The sequence below is a fragment of the Bufo bufo genome, chromosome 3 (genome assembly GCF_905171765.1).
Source record: "Bufo bufo chromosome 3, aBufBuf1.1, whole genome shotgun sequence".
NCBI classification, from domain to species: Eukaryota; Metazoa; Chordata; class Amphibia; order Anura; family Bufonidae; genus Bufo; species Bufo bufo.
Window position 1 is genome coordinate 424,521,174 of NC_053391.1, and position 16,543 is coordinate 424,537,716.

The 16,543-nt window shown below is 45.6% G+C and overlaps 1 protein-coding gene across 1 annotated transcript in view; it reads right to left on the minus strand.

Moving 5' to 3' along the window:
* EGFL6 (EGF like domain multiple 6) overlaps window positions 1-16,543 on the minus strand; it is a 144,204-nt gene that overhangs the window by 99,265 nt on the left and 28,396 nt on the right. The window contains exons 2-3 of the mRNA XM_040421958.1: window positions 12,678-12,787; window positions 636-728 (exon numbers count right to left, since the gene is read on the minus strand). Of these exons, the coding sequence (XP_040277892.1) occupies window positions 636-728; window positions 12,678-12,787 (203 nt within the window). The remainder of the gene's footprint in view (window positions 1-635; window positions 729-12,677; window positions 12,788-16,543) is intronic.

The following is a 16,543-nucleotide window of genomic DNA, read 5'->3' on the forward strand; positions in this document are numbered from 1 at the left end:
AAAATGTTTTCAAGTGCGTTGTAGAGACATGTCTAGCAGTTAGTGATCTCTCACCAAGAGGTACACTGCCCAAAAGTAGCCTCTGAGAGCCTTTTAATAGGACAGCGGGGAAGCACTTTTATGCCCTCTTGTAGCAACACCAGTGTCTAATCAGACACTCCTGTAATCATTTACATATCCTCCCAAGACATAACTGCATGCCAAGTTGTGCAGCAATCTGGGTGCATTCTTTTTTTTGTCAATGAGTATAAAAATGAAGAAGCCCAGAGTGGACTGTGCAGTATAAATGTTTGGCCATCCAATAGTTTTGCATTTTGAGCTTGACTTATTCTCCCAGGCAAATTTGGACAAAATTAATATTTTGTAACCACTTTAATGCATGCTGGATAATCAGAATTTCCAGATGACTTGGCACTGAAATAGTGGAATTTACTGGATGTGATTTTTTTCTCTCCTTATAATAGTGCAGCCTTTTCTATGATCTAGGCTGGAAGTACATGCTGACTTTAGCTGTGATAAGCTGTGCTCGACCAAAGATTGCTATGTAGCAGTACAGAACTGAACAGTGTCGCAACTCGCAGCAAAACACCAGAATCATGATGTGATTGTGGGGTCGCAGCCATGGCCTTACATACCTTGACTGCAGCTAGTGCCGGTGAATCCAGGGAAACATTTACATTTGTTCAGTCCCATACATTCGCCATGCTTACAGCCCTGTTCACATGTAGCTGGAGAATAACAAGATACATTATTAATAATTCAACTCAATCCATGCAGTCTAACATAAAATAAATGACTAGCCTTTGAAGCACTATTATATATTTTAGAATTACAGTTGCAAGAAAAAGTATGTGAACCCTTTGGAGTAATATGGATTTCTGCACAAATTGGTCATAAAATGTGATCTGATCTTCATCTAAGTCACAACAATAGACAATCACAGTCTGCTTAAACTAATAACACACAAAGAATTAAATGTTACCATGTTTTTATTGAACACACCATGTAAACATTCACAGTGCAGGTGGAAAAAGTATGTGAACCCTAGACTAATGACATCTCCAATAGCTAATTGGAGTGAGGTGTCAGCCAACTGGAGTCCAATCAATGAGATGAGATTGGAGGTGTTGGTTACAGCTGCCCTGCCCTATAAAAAACACACACTAGTTCTGGGTTTGCTTTTCACAAGAAGCATTGCCTGATGTGAATGATGCCTCGCACAAAAGAGCTCTCAGAAGACCTACGATTAAGAATTGTTGACTTGCATAAAGCTGGAAAAGATTATAAAAGTATCTCCAAAAGCCTTGCTGTTCATCAGTCCACGGTAAGACAAATTGTCTATAAATGGAGAAAGTTCAGCACTGCTGCTACTCTCCCTAGGAGTGGCCGTCCTGTAAAGATGACTGCAAGAGCACAGCGCAGACTGCTCAATGAGGTAAAGAAGAATCCTAGAGTGTCAGCTAAAGACTTACAAAAGTCTCTGGCATATGCTAACATCCCTGTTAGCGATTCTACGATACATAAAACACTAAACAAGAATGAATTTCATGGGAGGATACCACAGAGGAAGCCACTGGTGTCCAAAAAAACATTGCTGCATGTTTACAGTTTGCACAAGAGCACCTGGATGTTCCACAGCAGTACTGGCAAATATTCTGTGGACAGATGAAACCAAAGTTTCGTTGTTTGGAAGAAACACACAACACTATGTGTGGAGAAAAAGAGGCACAGTACACCAACATCAAAACCTCATCCCAACTGTGAAGTATGGTGGTGGGGGCATCATGGTTTGGGGCTGCTTTGCTGCGTCAGGACCTGGACGGATTGCTATCATCGAAGGAAAAATGAATTCCCAAGTTTTTCAAGACATTTTGAAGGAGAACTTTAGGCCATCTGTCCACCAGCTGAAGCTCAACAGAAGATGGGTGTTGCAACAGGACAACGACCCAAAGCATAGAAGTAAATCAACAACAGAATGGCTTAAACCTCAACCCGATTGAGATGCTGTGGCATGACCTCAAGAAAGCGATTCACACCAGACATCCCAAGAATATTGCTGAACTGAAACAGTTCTGTAAAAAGGAATGGTCAAGAATTACTCCTGACCGTTGTGCACGTCTAATCTGCAACTACAGGAAACGTTTGGTTGAAGTTATTGCTGCCAAAGGAGGTTCAACCAGTTATTAAATCCAAGGGTTCACATACTTTTTCCACCTGCACTGTGAATGTTTACATGGTGTGTTCAATAAAAACATGGTAACATTTAATTCTTTGTGTGTTATTAGTTTAAGCAGACTGTGATTGTCTATTATTGTGACTTAGATGAAGATCAGATCACATTTTATGACCAATTTGGTCAGAAATCCATATCATTGCAAAGGGTTCACATACTTTTTCTTGCAACTGTATATAGGGAAGAGTGATAATAACAGCAATAATAGTGCTAATAATACAACTTTTATTTTATATTGGATTTTTGTGTCTCCCTGTAAACAAATGGAGTACCTCTGTACTCATGTGGAACCCAAGATCTTATCATGTTTAAAATGTAATTAAAATATACAGTAATATGTTGTCCTCAAAAGTACAAAAAGTCTTTAAAGGGGAAATAAACTTATGGCATCTACATTCTTTGGGCAGTGTAGGGCAATCCCCCCTTCTGTGATTAATCATACTACTGACAAGAAGTGCAATAAAAAGAGCCTCCCCATAATGACTGCTTTCTGATAAGCTGTAGATAATATTACATGTATGTATGTATTGTGTATAATAGCTGTTTGGGACCACCCGGCCTGCAGAAAGCCTGCAAAAAAACTACTCTACCTCTGGAGGTCTGGCCTCATCTGTGTATTAGACATACAGCCTATTGATTTCAATGGCTGCCATGTAATGCCTAATTTTTTTTTGGAAGGACTGTCATACCGAAGGAGGTTGTCAGAACCAGACAACCACTTTAATGATAATGCCTTTCTTAAAGGGGTTGTGACAAGTTTTTAATTTATTCCCTAGTCACAGGATAGCGAACAAATATCTGATCGGTGCTGGGCCTCCCACCGATCAGAAGAATGGTGGTCCAGCGCCTCTGTGTAGAGTTGAGCGAACACCTGGATGTTCGGGTTCGACGAGTTCGGCCGAACTTTCGAAAAATGTTCGGGTTCGGGATCCGAACTCGACCCGAACTTCATCCCGAACCCGAACCCCATAGAAGTCAATGGGGACCCGAACTTTTGGGCACTAAAAAGGCTGTAAAACACACCCGGAAAGGGCTAGAGGGCTGCAAAAGGCAGCAAAATGTAGTTAAATCCCCTGCAAACAAATGTAGATAGGGAAATGATGAGTTAACATAAAATAAATAAAAATTAAACAATATTAATTGGAGTGAGGTCCCATAGCACAGAATCAGGCTTCAAGTCACCCACCAATGGAGAAGGTCACTTACTATTATTTTGACCACAGCACCCAGACAAAGGAGAGAGGTCCCACAGCAGAGAACCAGGCATCATATCACCCACCACAGGAGTAGGCCACCATTTAGTTACTTTGACCCCTACACCCAGACGGAGGAGAGAGGTTACACAGCAGAGAATCAGGCATTTAGATCACCCACCACAGGAGTAGGCCACCATTGAATCAGACCCCGGCAACCATGTCAGATGGCACAAGCATAAGCTTTATATCAATCAGCACAGGAGAAGGCGACTTTGACAGACTTTGACCCCTACACCCGGACGGAGGAGAGAGGTTTCAAAGCAGAGAATCAGGCATTTAGATCACCCACCACAGGAGTAGGCCCCAATTTAATGGGACCCCGGCAACCATGTCAGATGGCACAACCATCAGCTTCATATCAATCAGCACAGGAGAAGGCGACTTTGAAAGACTTTGACCCCTACACCCAGACGGAGGAGAGAGGTTTCACAGCAGAGAATCAGGCATTTAGATCACCCACCACAGGAGTAGGCCCCCATTGAATCAGACCCTGGCAACCATGTCAGATGGCACAACCATCAGCTTTATATCAATCAGCACAGGAGAAGGCGACTTTGAAAGACTTTGACCCCTACACCCAGATGGAGGAGAGAGGTTTCACAGCAGAGAATCAGGCATCATATCAACCACCACAGGAGAAGCCACCATTTAGTTACTTTGACCCCTTCACCCAAACAGAGGAGAGAGGTTCCACATCAGAGAATCAGGCATCATATCAACCACCACAGGAGTAGGCCACAATTTAATGGGACCCCGGCAACCATGTCAGATGGCACAACCATCAGCTTCATATCAATCAGCACAGGAGAAGGCGACTTTGAAAGACTTTGACCCCTACACCCAGACGGAGGAGAGAGGTTTCACAGCAGAGAATCAGGCATTTAGATCACCCACCACAGGAGTAGGCCCCCATTGAATCAGACCCTGGCAACCATGTCAGATGGCACAACCATCAGCTTTATATCAACCAGCACAGGAGAAGCCACCATTGAGTTACTTTGACCCCTGCACCCAGGAAGAGGAGAGAGGCCCCACAGCACATATTCTGGCATCATATCAGCCACCACAGGAGAAGCCACCATTGAGTTACTTTGACCCCCGCACCCAGGAAGAGGAGAGAGGCACCACAGCACATATTCTGGCATCATATCAGCCACCACAGGAGAAGCCACCATTGAGTTACTTTGACCCCTGCACCCAGGAAGAGGAGAGAGGCCCCACAGCACATATTCTGGCATCATATCAGCCACCACAGGAGAAGCCACCATTGAGTTACTTTGACCCCTGCACCCAGGAAGAGGAGAGAGGCCCCACAGCACATATTCTGGCATCATATCAGCCACCACAGGAGAAGCCACCATTGAGTTACTTTGACCCCCGCACCCAGGAAGAGGAGAGAGGCACCACAGCACATATTCTGGCATCATATCAGCCACCACAGGAGAAGCCACCATTGAGTTACTTTGACCCCTGCACCCAGGAAGAGGAGAGAGGCCCCACAGCACATATTCTGGCATCATACTAACCACCACAGGAGAAGCCACCATTGAGTTACTTTGACCCCTGCACCCAGGAAGAGGAGAGAGGCCCCACAGCACATATTCTGGCATCATATCAGCCACCACAGGAGAAGCCACCATTGAGTTACTTTGACCCCCGCACCCAGGAAGAGGAGAGAGGCACCACAGCACATATTCTGGCATCATATCAGCCACCACAGGAGAAGCCACCATTGAGTTACTTTGACCCCCGCACCCAGGAAGAGGAGAGAGGCACCACAGCACATATTCAGGCATCATATCACACACCACAGGAGAAGGCCTCTTTCAGTGATTTAGGCCTTTGGACCCAGACAGAGGAGAGAGGCACCACAGCACATATTCTGGCATCATATCAGCCACCACAGGAGAAGCCACCATTGAGTTACTTTGACCCCTGCACCCAGGAAGAGGAGAGAGGCCCCACAGCACATATTCTGGCATCATATCAGCCACCACAGGAGAAGCCACCATTTAGTTACTTTGACCCCTGCACCCAGGAAGAGGAGAGAGGCACCACAGCACATATTCTGGCATCATATCAGCCACCACAGGAGAAGCCACCATTTAGTTACTTTGACCCCTTCACCCAAACAGAGGAGAGAGGTTCCACATCAGAGAATCAGGCATCATATCAACCACCACAGGAGTAGGCCACAATTTAGTTTATTTGACCCCTGCACCCAGGAAGAGGAGAGAGGCCCCACAGCACATATTCTGGCATCATATCACACACCACAGGAGAAGGCCTCTTTCAGTGATTTAGGCCTTTGGACCCAGACAGAGGAGAGAGGTCAGAGATTAGCTTCATATCCCCCAGCACAGCAGAAGACCGCTTTATTTGACTTAGGCCTCAGCACCCAGACAGAAGACAGAGGTAGCATGGCAGAGGTTATGGCTTCATGTCACCCGTTAGTTTAACCGGCCACTTTCATCTGGTTAGGCCCCGGCGCCCAGACAGAGAAGAGTTTCATTCAACTGTGGGTTTCATAAAATTTGTATCAAATAAAGAAGTGGCCCGTAGCACAACAAGACATGTTTTAGGCAGTTAATAAGGACTACTCTGCACAAGGGAGGGACAGGTCCTGTGGGATCCATGCCTGGTTCATCTTTATGAAGGTCAGCTTGTCCACGTTGGCTGTGGACAGGCGGCTGCGCTTGTCAGCAATGACGCCCCCTGCCGTGCTGAATACGCGTTCAGATAAAACGCTGGCCGCCGGGCAGAAAAGCACCTCCAAGGCATAACATGCTAACTCTGGCCACGTGGACAATTTCGAAACCCAGTAGTTGAATGGGGCCGAACCATCCGTCAGGATGTGGAGGGGTGTGCAGACATACTGTTCAACCATGTTAGTGAAATGCTGCCTCCTGCTAACACGTTCCGTATCAGGTGTCGGTGCAGATAGCTGTGGCGTGGAGACAAAACTTTTCCACATTTCTGCCATGCTAACCCTGCCCTCAGATGAGCTGGCCGTGACACAGCTGCGTTGGCGACCTCTTGCCACTCCTCTGCCTTCACCTTCCACCTGTTCCCCTGTGACATGTGGGAATGCTCTCAAGAGCGCCTCTATCAGCGTGCGCTTGTACTCGCGCATCTTACGGTCGCGCTCCAGTTCAGGAATTAAAGTGGGCACATTGTCTTTATACCGGGGATCCAGCAGGGTGGCCACCCAGTAGTCTGCACACGTTAAAACGTGGGCAACTCTGCTGTCGTTGCGCAGGCATTGGAGCATATATTCGCTCATGTGGGCCAGGCTACCCATGGGTAAGGACAAGCTGTCCTCTGTGGGAGGCGTATCGTCATCGTCCACCGTATCCCCCCAGCCACGCACCAGTGATGGGCCTGGGCTGCCACCCCGCTGTGAACTTGCATCATCCTCGTCCCCCTCCACCTCCTCCTCCTCATCCTCCTCGTCCTCCAGTACAGTGCCTTGGCTGGCGACTTGTGAACCTGTCCTCTGCTGCTTAAACAAACCTCCCTCTGAGCCACTTCGAACAGACTGGCCCGAAAGTGTTAGAAACGAGCCCTCATCCTCCTCCTCCTCCTCCACCTGGGCCACCTCCTCTAACATCATTGCCCTAAGTGTTTTCTCAAGGAGACATAGAAGTGGTATTGTAACGCTGATAACAGTGTCATCGCCACTGGCCATGTTGGTGGAGTACTCGAAACAGCGCAGCAGGGCACACAGGTCTCGCATGGAGGCCCAATCATTGGTGGTGAAGTGGTGCTGTTCGGCAGTACGACTGACGCGAGCGTGCTGCAGCTGAAACTCCACTATGGCCTGCTGCTGCTCGCACAGTCTCTCCAGCATGTGCAAGGTGGAGTTCCACCGGGTGGGCACGTCGCATATGAGGCGGTGAGCGGGAAGGCCGAAGTTCCGCTGTAGCGCAGACAGGCGAGCAGCGGCAGGATGTGAACGGCGGAAGCGCGCACAGACGGCCCGCACTTTATGCAGCAGCTCTGACATGTTGGGGTAGTGGTGAATGAACCTCTGCACCACCAAGTTCAGCACATGCGCCAGGCAAGGGATGTGCGTCAAACCGGCTAGTCCCAGAGCTGCCACGAGATTTCGCCCATTATCAAATACCACCAGGCCTGGCTTGAGGCCCACCGGCAGAAACCACTCGTCGGTCTGTTGTTCAATACCCCGCCACAACTCCTTTGCGCTGTGGGGCCTGTCCCCCAAACATATGAGTTTCAGAATGGCCTGCTGACGTTTACCCCGGGCTGTGCTGAAGTTGGTGGTGAAGGTGTGTGGCTGACCGGATGAGCTGGTGGAAGCAGTGGAGGAGGAAGCCGAGTAGGAGGAGGAGGCTACAGGAGGCAGAGAATGATGCCCTGCGATCCTAGGGGGCGGAAGGACGTGCGCCAAGGAACTGTCCGCCGGGGGCCCAGCCGCCACTACATTCATCCAGTGTGCAGTTAGTGAGATATAGCGTCCCTGGCCGTGCTTACTGGTCCACGTATCTGTGGTTAGGTGGACCTTGCCACAAATGGCGTTGCGCAGTGCACACTTGATTTTATCGGACACTTGCATGTGCAGGGAAGGCACGGCTGTCTTGGAGAAGTAGTGGCGGCTGGGAACCACATACTGCGGGACAGCCATGTCCATCAGCTGTTTGAAGCTGTCTGTGTCCACCAGCCGGAATGACAGCATTTCAAAGGCCAGCAGTTTAGAAATGCTGGCGTTCAGACCAAGGGCTCGAGGGTGACTCGGGGGGAATTTGCGCTTCCTCTCTAAGGTTTGAGATATTGAGAGCTGAACGCTGCTGTGTGATATAGTGGAGACGCTAGTTGGCGGTGGTGGTGGTGTCGGTGGCACATCCTCTGTTTGCTGCTCGGCAGGTGGCAACATTCCTCTCGAGGCGGAAGCCGAGGCAGCAGCGGTAGAGGGAGCAGGGGGAGCCTCAGCGAGTGCCTGGTTTTTAAGGTGTGTACCCCACTGCAGTTCATGCTTTGCATGTAGATGCCTGGTCATGCAGGTTGTGCTGAGGTTCAGAACGTTAATGCCTCGCCTCAGGCTCTGATGGCAGAGCGTGCAAGTCACTCGGGTCTTGTCGGTAGGACATTGTTTAAAGAAGTGCCATGCCAGGGAACTCTTTGAAGCTGCCTTTGTGGGGCTGGGTCCCTGTTGGCGATGTCCAGTAGCAGGCGAACTCTGGGGGCGGCGGCTCGTCTGCTTTGGCCCCCTGCTCCCTCTTTGGCTTCGCTGTTGTCTCGGTCTCACCACTACCTCTTCCTCTGAACTGTGAAAGTCATCGCCACGACCTTCAGTCCATGTGGGGTCTAAGACCTCATCGTCCTCTGCATCGTCTTCCACCCAGTCTCCCTCCCTGACCTCCTCCTGTTCAGTCTGCACACTGCAAAAAGACGCGGCAGTGGGCACCTGTGTTTCGTCATCATCAGAGAGTCGGTGACTCTGCTGTGGTGGTATTCCCATGTCCTCTTCATCTGGAGACATAAGTGGTTGTGCGTCAGTGCATGGTATGTCTTCCTCCACTGGGGAAGGGCTAGGTGGACGCCCCTGGGAAACCCTGGAAGCAGAGTCTTCAAACAGAAGAAGAGACTGCTGCATAACTTGTGGCTCAGACCGTTTCCCTGATATGCTTGGGGGTGATGTGACAGACTGATGGGCTTGGTTTTCAGGTGCCACCTGTGCGCTTTCCGCAGAAGACTGGGTGGAAGACCATGTGGTGAACGTGCTGGAAGCACTGTCGGCCACCCAATCGATTAATGCCTGTACCTGCTTAGGCCTTACCATCCTAAGAGCGGCATTGGGCCCCACGAGATATTGCGGTACATTCTGCCGGCTAGTTGAGGGAGTTCGTTCCCTACTGTGTGCGCCTGGGGCCGAACGGCCACGTCCTCTACCAGCAACAGAGGCTCCACGGACACCACCACGACCGCGTCCTCGTCCCTTAATAGTATTTTTCTTCATTGTTGCGATTCAACTCGCACCACAATGAAATATATTATTTTTTATAAGCAAAATCCCCTCACTGGAATACTTTCAGTCTTTTGACTGTATGGATTACAGATGGAATGACTGTTATATGTGAGTACCGCTTTCTTTGACAGATTCTAGTATGGGTACATATATGTTTTCCCAACCCCAGCACATTAGTTTGCTAATTCCAGATGTATGAAACGCAGGCCTAACTGTATCTAGTATATTGAACGCCAGATAAACTAACTTGGCCTTTTTTAAATAAAAGAAATCCCCTCACTGGAATACTTTCAGTCTTTTGACTGTATGGATTACAGATGGAATGACTGTTATATGTGAGTACCGCTTTCTTTGACAGATTCTAGTATGGGTACATATATGTTTTCCCAACCCCAGCACATTAGTTTGATAATTCCAGATGTATGAAACGCAGGCCTAACTGTATCTAGTATATTGAACGCCAGATAAACTAACTTGGCCTTTTTTAAATAAATAAAAAATTCCCTCACTGGAATACTTTCAGTCTTTTGACTGTATGGATTACAGATGGAATGACTGTTATATGTGAGTACCGCTTTCTTTGACAGATTCTAGTATGGGTACATATATGTTTTCCCAACCCCAGCACATTAGTTTGCTAATTCCAGATGTATGAAACGCAGGCCTAACTGTATCTAGTATATTGAACGCCAGATAAACTAACTTGGCCTTTTTTAAATAAAAAAAAAATTCCCTCACTGGAATACTTTCAGTCTTTTGACTGTATGGATTACAGATGGAATGACTGTTATATGTGAGTACCGCTTTCTTTGACAGATTCTAGTATGGGTACATATATGTTTTCCCAACCCCAGCACATTAGTTTGCTAATTCCAGATGTATGAAACGCAGGCCTAACTGTATCTAGTATATTGAACGCCAGATAAACTAACTTGGCCTTTTTTAAATAAAAAAAATTCCCTCACTGGAATACTTTCAGTCTTTTGACTGTATGGATTACAGATGGAATGACTGTTATATGTGAGTACCGCTTTCTTTGACAGATTCTAGTATGGGTACATATATGTTTTCCCAACCCCAGCACATTAGTTTGCTAATTCCAGATGTATGAAACGCAGGCCTAACTGTATCTAGTATATTGAACGCCAGATAAACTAACTTGGCCTTTTTTAAATAAAAAAAAAATTCCCTCACTGGAATACTTTCAGTCTTTTGACTGTATGGATTACAGATGGAATGACTGTTATATGTGAGTACCGCTTTCTTTGACAGATTCTAGTATGGGTACATATATGTTTTCCCAACCCCAGCACATTAGTTTGCTAATTCCAGATGTATGAAACGCAGGCCTAACTGTATCTAGTATATTGAACGCCAGATAAACTAACTTGGCCTTTTTTAAATAAAAAAAATTCCCTCACTGGAATACTTTCAGTCTTTTGACTGTATGGATTACAGATGGAATGACTGTTATATGTGAGTACCGCTTTCTTTGACAGATTCTAGTATGGGTACATATATGTTTTCCCAACCCCAGCACATTAGTTTGCTAATTCCAGATGTATGAAACGCAGGCCTAACTGTATCTAGTATATTGAACGCCAGATAAACTAACTTGGCCTTTTTTAAATAAAAAAAAAATTCCCTCACTGGAATACTTTCAGTCTTTTGACTGTATGGATTACAGATGGAATGACTGTTATATGTGAGTACCGCTTTCTTTGACAGATTCTAGTATGGGTACATATATGTTTTCCCAACCCCAGCACATTAGTTTGCTAATTCCAGATGTATGAAACGCAGGCCTAACTGTATCTAGTATATTGAACGCCAGATAAACTAACTTGGCCTTTTTTAAATAAAAAAAAAATTCCCTCACTGGAATACTTTATGGCTTTTCACTGTATGGATTACAGGTGGACTGGTATTAGTAGGGGTGACACAAGCACACCCAAGTCCCTGATGTAGGATTTCTATGGCACAGACCACTATTACAAGTGATTAATGGACGTTGGGAGAGATTGTGCTGCAGCACTAGTCCCAAGATGGCCGCCGCCTATCAGCCCAGTAACATGTGCCACAAAATGGTCTGCACAACCTTTAAAAAAAATAGCCTTGGACTGTGCTGCTAAATCGCTATTGGTCTGAATCCCAGGTGTAGATGTCTGACTTGTTTGGAGCTTTGGAATGCACACTGTGGCAGCTTCTGCTGCAGCACTACAAGTCGCAAAATGGCGGCCGGCGGTCAGCCCAGGTACATGTGGATGGAAAAATCACTCTGGCCACTCTAAAAATAGCCAATCCCTATCAAAAAAGCAGCTCAGCTGCAGTTGTTCAGATGAATCACAGGTGGAGGAGAGAAATTTGCTTCCAGTTATTCAATTATCCCTGCCTATTCTCGCCCTAGCATCAGCTGCGTCTATCCCTGTTCTATTCAGATCGGGAGTGAGCACGTCCCGACGTGCGCACAAGCTTATAAAGAGGCTGAGTCACATGCTGCACTTGGCCAATCACAGCCTTGCCAATAGTAGGCATGGCTGCGATGGCATCTTAGGGCAAGTAGTATGATGCATGTTGATTGGCTGCTTTGCAGCCTTTCAAAATGCGCCAAAATACATGCCGAACGACGAACCCGAACCCGAACTTTTACGAAAAAGTTCGGTTTTGGGTCCGTGTCACGAACACCCCAAAATTCGGTACGGACCCGAACTATGCTCGAACTGTTCGCTCAACACTACCTCTGTGTAAATGGAAAGGCAGTTTGTGCATGTGTGCTGACACTCCGTTCATTCTCTAATGGACTGTTGGAGATAAAAGCGAGCTCAGTGCTCGGTTATTTGCAGTTGTCCCCTAGAAAATTAATGGAGCGGCAGCGGACATGCACAACCTGCTGCTCCATTCATATTGGGGCACAGGACTTCCCTTCTCTTGATCGATGGGGGTACAATGGTGGAACTTCCCCGATCAGATACTCCTCCCCTCTGTTGTATCTGTACAGCCACAAGAGTGTATGCATGTAAATAGCTCACATTAATATATAATATATATATATATATATATATATATAGATAGATAGCGCTGTTTCATATACAGTATATGTAGTGATCTTTTCATTGCAATCATAAGGACAATCATAGAAGATGATACCGGCATGAAACATGAAATTTTATATATAGGTAGCGATAGTATTTTTGTACTTTACCTTCACATTGGCCTTTGCTGTTTCGTTTCCACCCATAGCAGCACTCCATTTTGGTTCCATATCTACATATTCCCGGTGTGTTTAGAGATGGTATGAGCCGCCTGTGCCTTCTATAGATGCAAATAAAGGATGATACCATTCAATAATTTATTTCACCAAGACATAAATCACTGTATTAAAAAATACTACATCATATTTCATTGGCAGCAATCGGGTTCACAGCATGAGACACATGACCTTTCCAGCTAATACCTAATCATGTACATTAAATACGTCAGGAAAACAGTTGTGGTTGTGAACACCCAGCAGGGTCACTGGACGGTCTGGTTGTATAAAAGACCAGAAGCCATTCCTACAACAGTTAGGGTGGGTTCACACTAGAGTTAGGGATTCCGTTATGGCTTTCCGTTATAACAGGGTTATAACGGAACATAACGGAATCCATAGGATGGAATGCAAAACGGAAGCCTTTAAGAGACATTCCGTTTTGCTCCGTCCTAATAGAAGTCTATGGGAAAACATAACGGATACGTCTGGGTCCCGTTATGCAAGACGGAAAACAATGTCCTGTCGACAGGACTTTGTTTTCCGTCTTGCATAACGGGACCCAGACGGATCCGTTTTGATTTCCATAGACTTCTATTAGGACGGAGACCAAACGGAATGCCTTTTAAAGGCTTCCGTTTTGCATTCCATCATAATGCAAGTCTATGGGCAGCAAAACGGTTCTGCCCTTCCGTTTTTTGGATTCCGTTATGTTCCGTTATAACCATGTTATAACGGAAAGCCATAACGGAATCCCTAACGCTAGTGTGAACCCACCCTAACTCTGTATGACACCAGATGCCTCTACTGCAAAGTCTCTTCTGCAAAAAAAATGGCAACTGGACTGCTATTTTCCTGGCTGTGTCTCCTGCCACCACTGGTGGAAGACACGTCTGTATACATAAGAGGAGCACTTCAGTTTTTCTTTCATAATAGTCGTTTTGCAGTAAATGTATTTTTCAGTATCACTAACAACGCACAGAAATATTAATAAAATGTACCATATAGTGTCTAAAATCGCATGTACCCATAGGCACAAATTGTCAGTTTGGTGCAATTAAAGAGGGCCTGTCAACGTTCATGACATGTTTGTTATAGTAAATAATTGTATTTCACATGAAATGACAATTCTGAAACATTTATTCTTCTGACTTGTACGTTGTGCTGTTCCTCTTAGAAGTTTAGAAATAAAGGTTCAACTAGGTGTTACCAGTTGGGGTTGTGTCCCTGCACAGTCTGGCAGTGTCCAGTCAGTGCTGCTAGTGTCAGACTGCGCAAGGACCCACAACTAAATGTAGCACTTATTAATAAAGTTCTAGCAGGAATAAAAAAGGGATGGCACATCCTAGAGCCGTACGAAAAGAGGCTGCAGAATTGCAATTAGGCCGAATGCACACGGCCGTGTTCCGCGGCAGAGAGCGGTCCGTGGTATGCTGGGCTGGATTCCTGTTGAGAGCAGGAGCGCACGGTGTCATTGGTTGCTATGACATACGAGTGTATTACTATAGTGCAGCGGCGGCATGAAGCGCACGGCGTCATAGCAACCAATGACACCGTGCGCTCCTGCTCTCAACAGGAATCTAGCCCAGCATACCACGGACCGCTCTCTGCCGCGGAACACGGCCGTGTGCATTCGGCCTTACATGGGAAATGCAAGTAGTTACTAAAGCAGGCTTATTAGGGGATGTGACAAGTCCTTTTTATGCGGAGAGTAAAGTATTATGTTTTGTATTTCTCCACTTTTTTTTGGTCCATTCATAGACTGGGTTCAAAAATATTTGCAAATACTGCTTCAAAAATGTTATATGTGAACAAAGTATGAAACAGATAGAGGCGCCCTTTGTTGTTCTTGTTAAGTCCTAAAAAAAGTAGTAGTTTAGACGAAGTCTATAAGCAGTTTTCTATCAAGCAAAACTTCTGACAGCACTAGGTAGGAGTCGGCAAGATAAACATAACTTTTGTGGAGCTTTTATCATCTGGAGTAGTGAGAATATGAACTTTTATTCTGCCAGGCATTGCTCCTGTTAAAGGGGTTATCCCATGACTAATGTAAAAAATGAAAATCAAACATATAGCACATGACAATCTCTTTCTAACAAAGCTAGAACCAGCCCTGTACTTCACATGGATCCAGAGATCTCCCCATTCATTGCTCTGCTAGATTTATATCAAGCTGACAGCACTAGAGGAGTGTCCTTTCTGCTGCAGCTCAGGGGCGTGTCCATGCTCTCCCTATCAGAGCTCAGAATGATGAAACTGAGCATGTGCAGCCTTCTCAGTGAGCAGGTCAAAGAAATAAGAAAAAGAACAAACAGAAGGTGGCGCTAAACAGATAAATTTTATTGAATAGCTCAGTGACTAAACTAAACTTTTAATTACATGTAATTACAAAAGAATTCAGATCCAGGTGCTGGTTTGAAAACTGTAGAATATTTTTCATGGGACAACCCCTTTAAAGGGATTCTGTCACCTCTTTTTACCCTATAGAGTTGCGTACATGCACGGCTAGATCGCCGCTAGCATGTCCGCAATATACCTGTCCCATAGCTCTGTGTGGTTTTATTGAGTGTAAAAAATGATTTTGTATATATGTAAATCAGCCTGGTAAGGAGCCCAAGGGACTGTACTAACCGTTCTGGAGCCCAGCCACGCCCCCTGTGAAGGAGCCCAGCACCGCCGGTAACCAGGAATCTCCTCCTTGCTCACAAAGTCAGATCGCCGTAATCTAGCGATGCGCGAGCTCACGCATGCACAGTGCCGCCATAGTGTTCCTTCCCTGTGCTGGCATCTGATGGGATATATGTGACTCCATTTTGTCTCATTTAGCCACGTGTATTACATTTGGTTAGTGCACTACAAAACCTCCCTTCCCCCTTAACCACCTCAGCCCCCAGTGCTTAAACACCCTGAAAGACCAGGCCACTTTTTACACTTCTGACCTACACTACTTTCACCGTTTATTGCTCGGTCATGCAACTTACCACCCAAATGAATTTTACCTCCTTTTCTTCTCACTAATAGAGCTTTCATTTGGTGGTATTTCATTGCTGCTGACATTTTTACTTTTTTTGTTATTAATCGAAATTTAACGTTTTTTTTGCAAAAAAATGACATTTTTCACTTTCAGTTGTAAAATTTTGCAAAAAAAACGACATCCATATAGAAATTTTGCTCTAAATTTATAGTTCTACATGTCTTTGATAAAAAAAAAATGTTTGGGTAAAAAAAAAATGGTTTGGGTAAAAGTTATAGCGTTTACAAACTATGGTACAAAAATGTGAATTTCCGCTTTTTGAAGCAGCTCTGACTTTCTGAGCACCTGTCATGTTTCCTGAGGTTCTACAATGCCCAGACAGTACAAACACCCCACAAATGACCCCATTTCTGAAAGTACACACCCTAAGGTATTCGCTGATGGGCATAGTGAGTTCATAGAACTTTTTATTTTTTGTCACAAGTTAGCGGAAAATGATGATTTTTTTTTTTTTTTTTTTTTTCCTTACAAAGTCTCATATTCCACTAACTTGTGACAAAAAATAAAAACTTCTATGAACTCACTATGCCCATCAGCGAATACCTTGGGGTCTCTTCTTTCCAAAATGGGGTCACTTGTGGGGTAGTTATACTGCCCTGGCATTCTAGGGGCCCAAATGTGTGGTAAGGAGTTTGAAATCAAATTCTGTAAAAAATGACCTGTGAAATCCGAAAGGTGCTCTTTGGAATATGGGCCCCTTTGCCCACCTAGGCTGCAAAAAAGTGTCACACATCTGGTATCTCCGTACTCAGGAGAAGGTGGGGAATGTGTTTTGGGGTGTCATTTT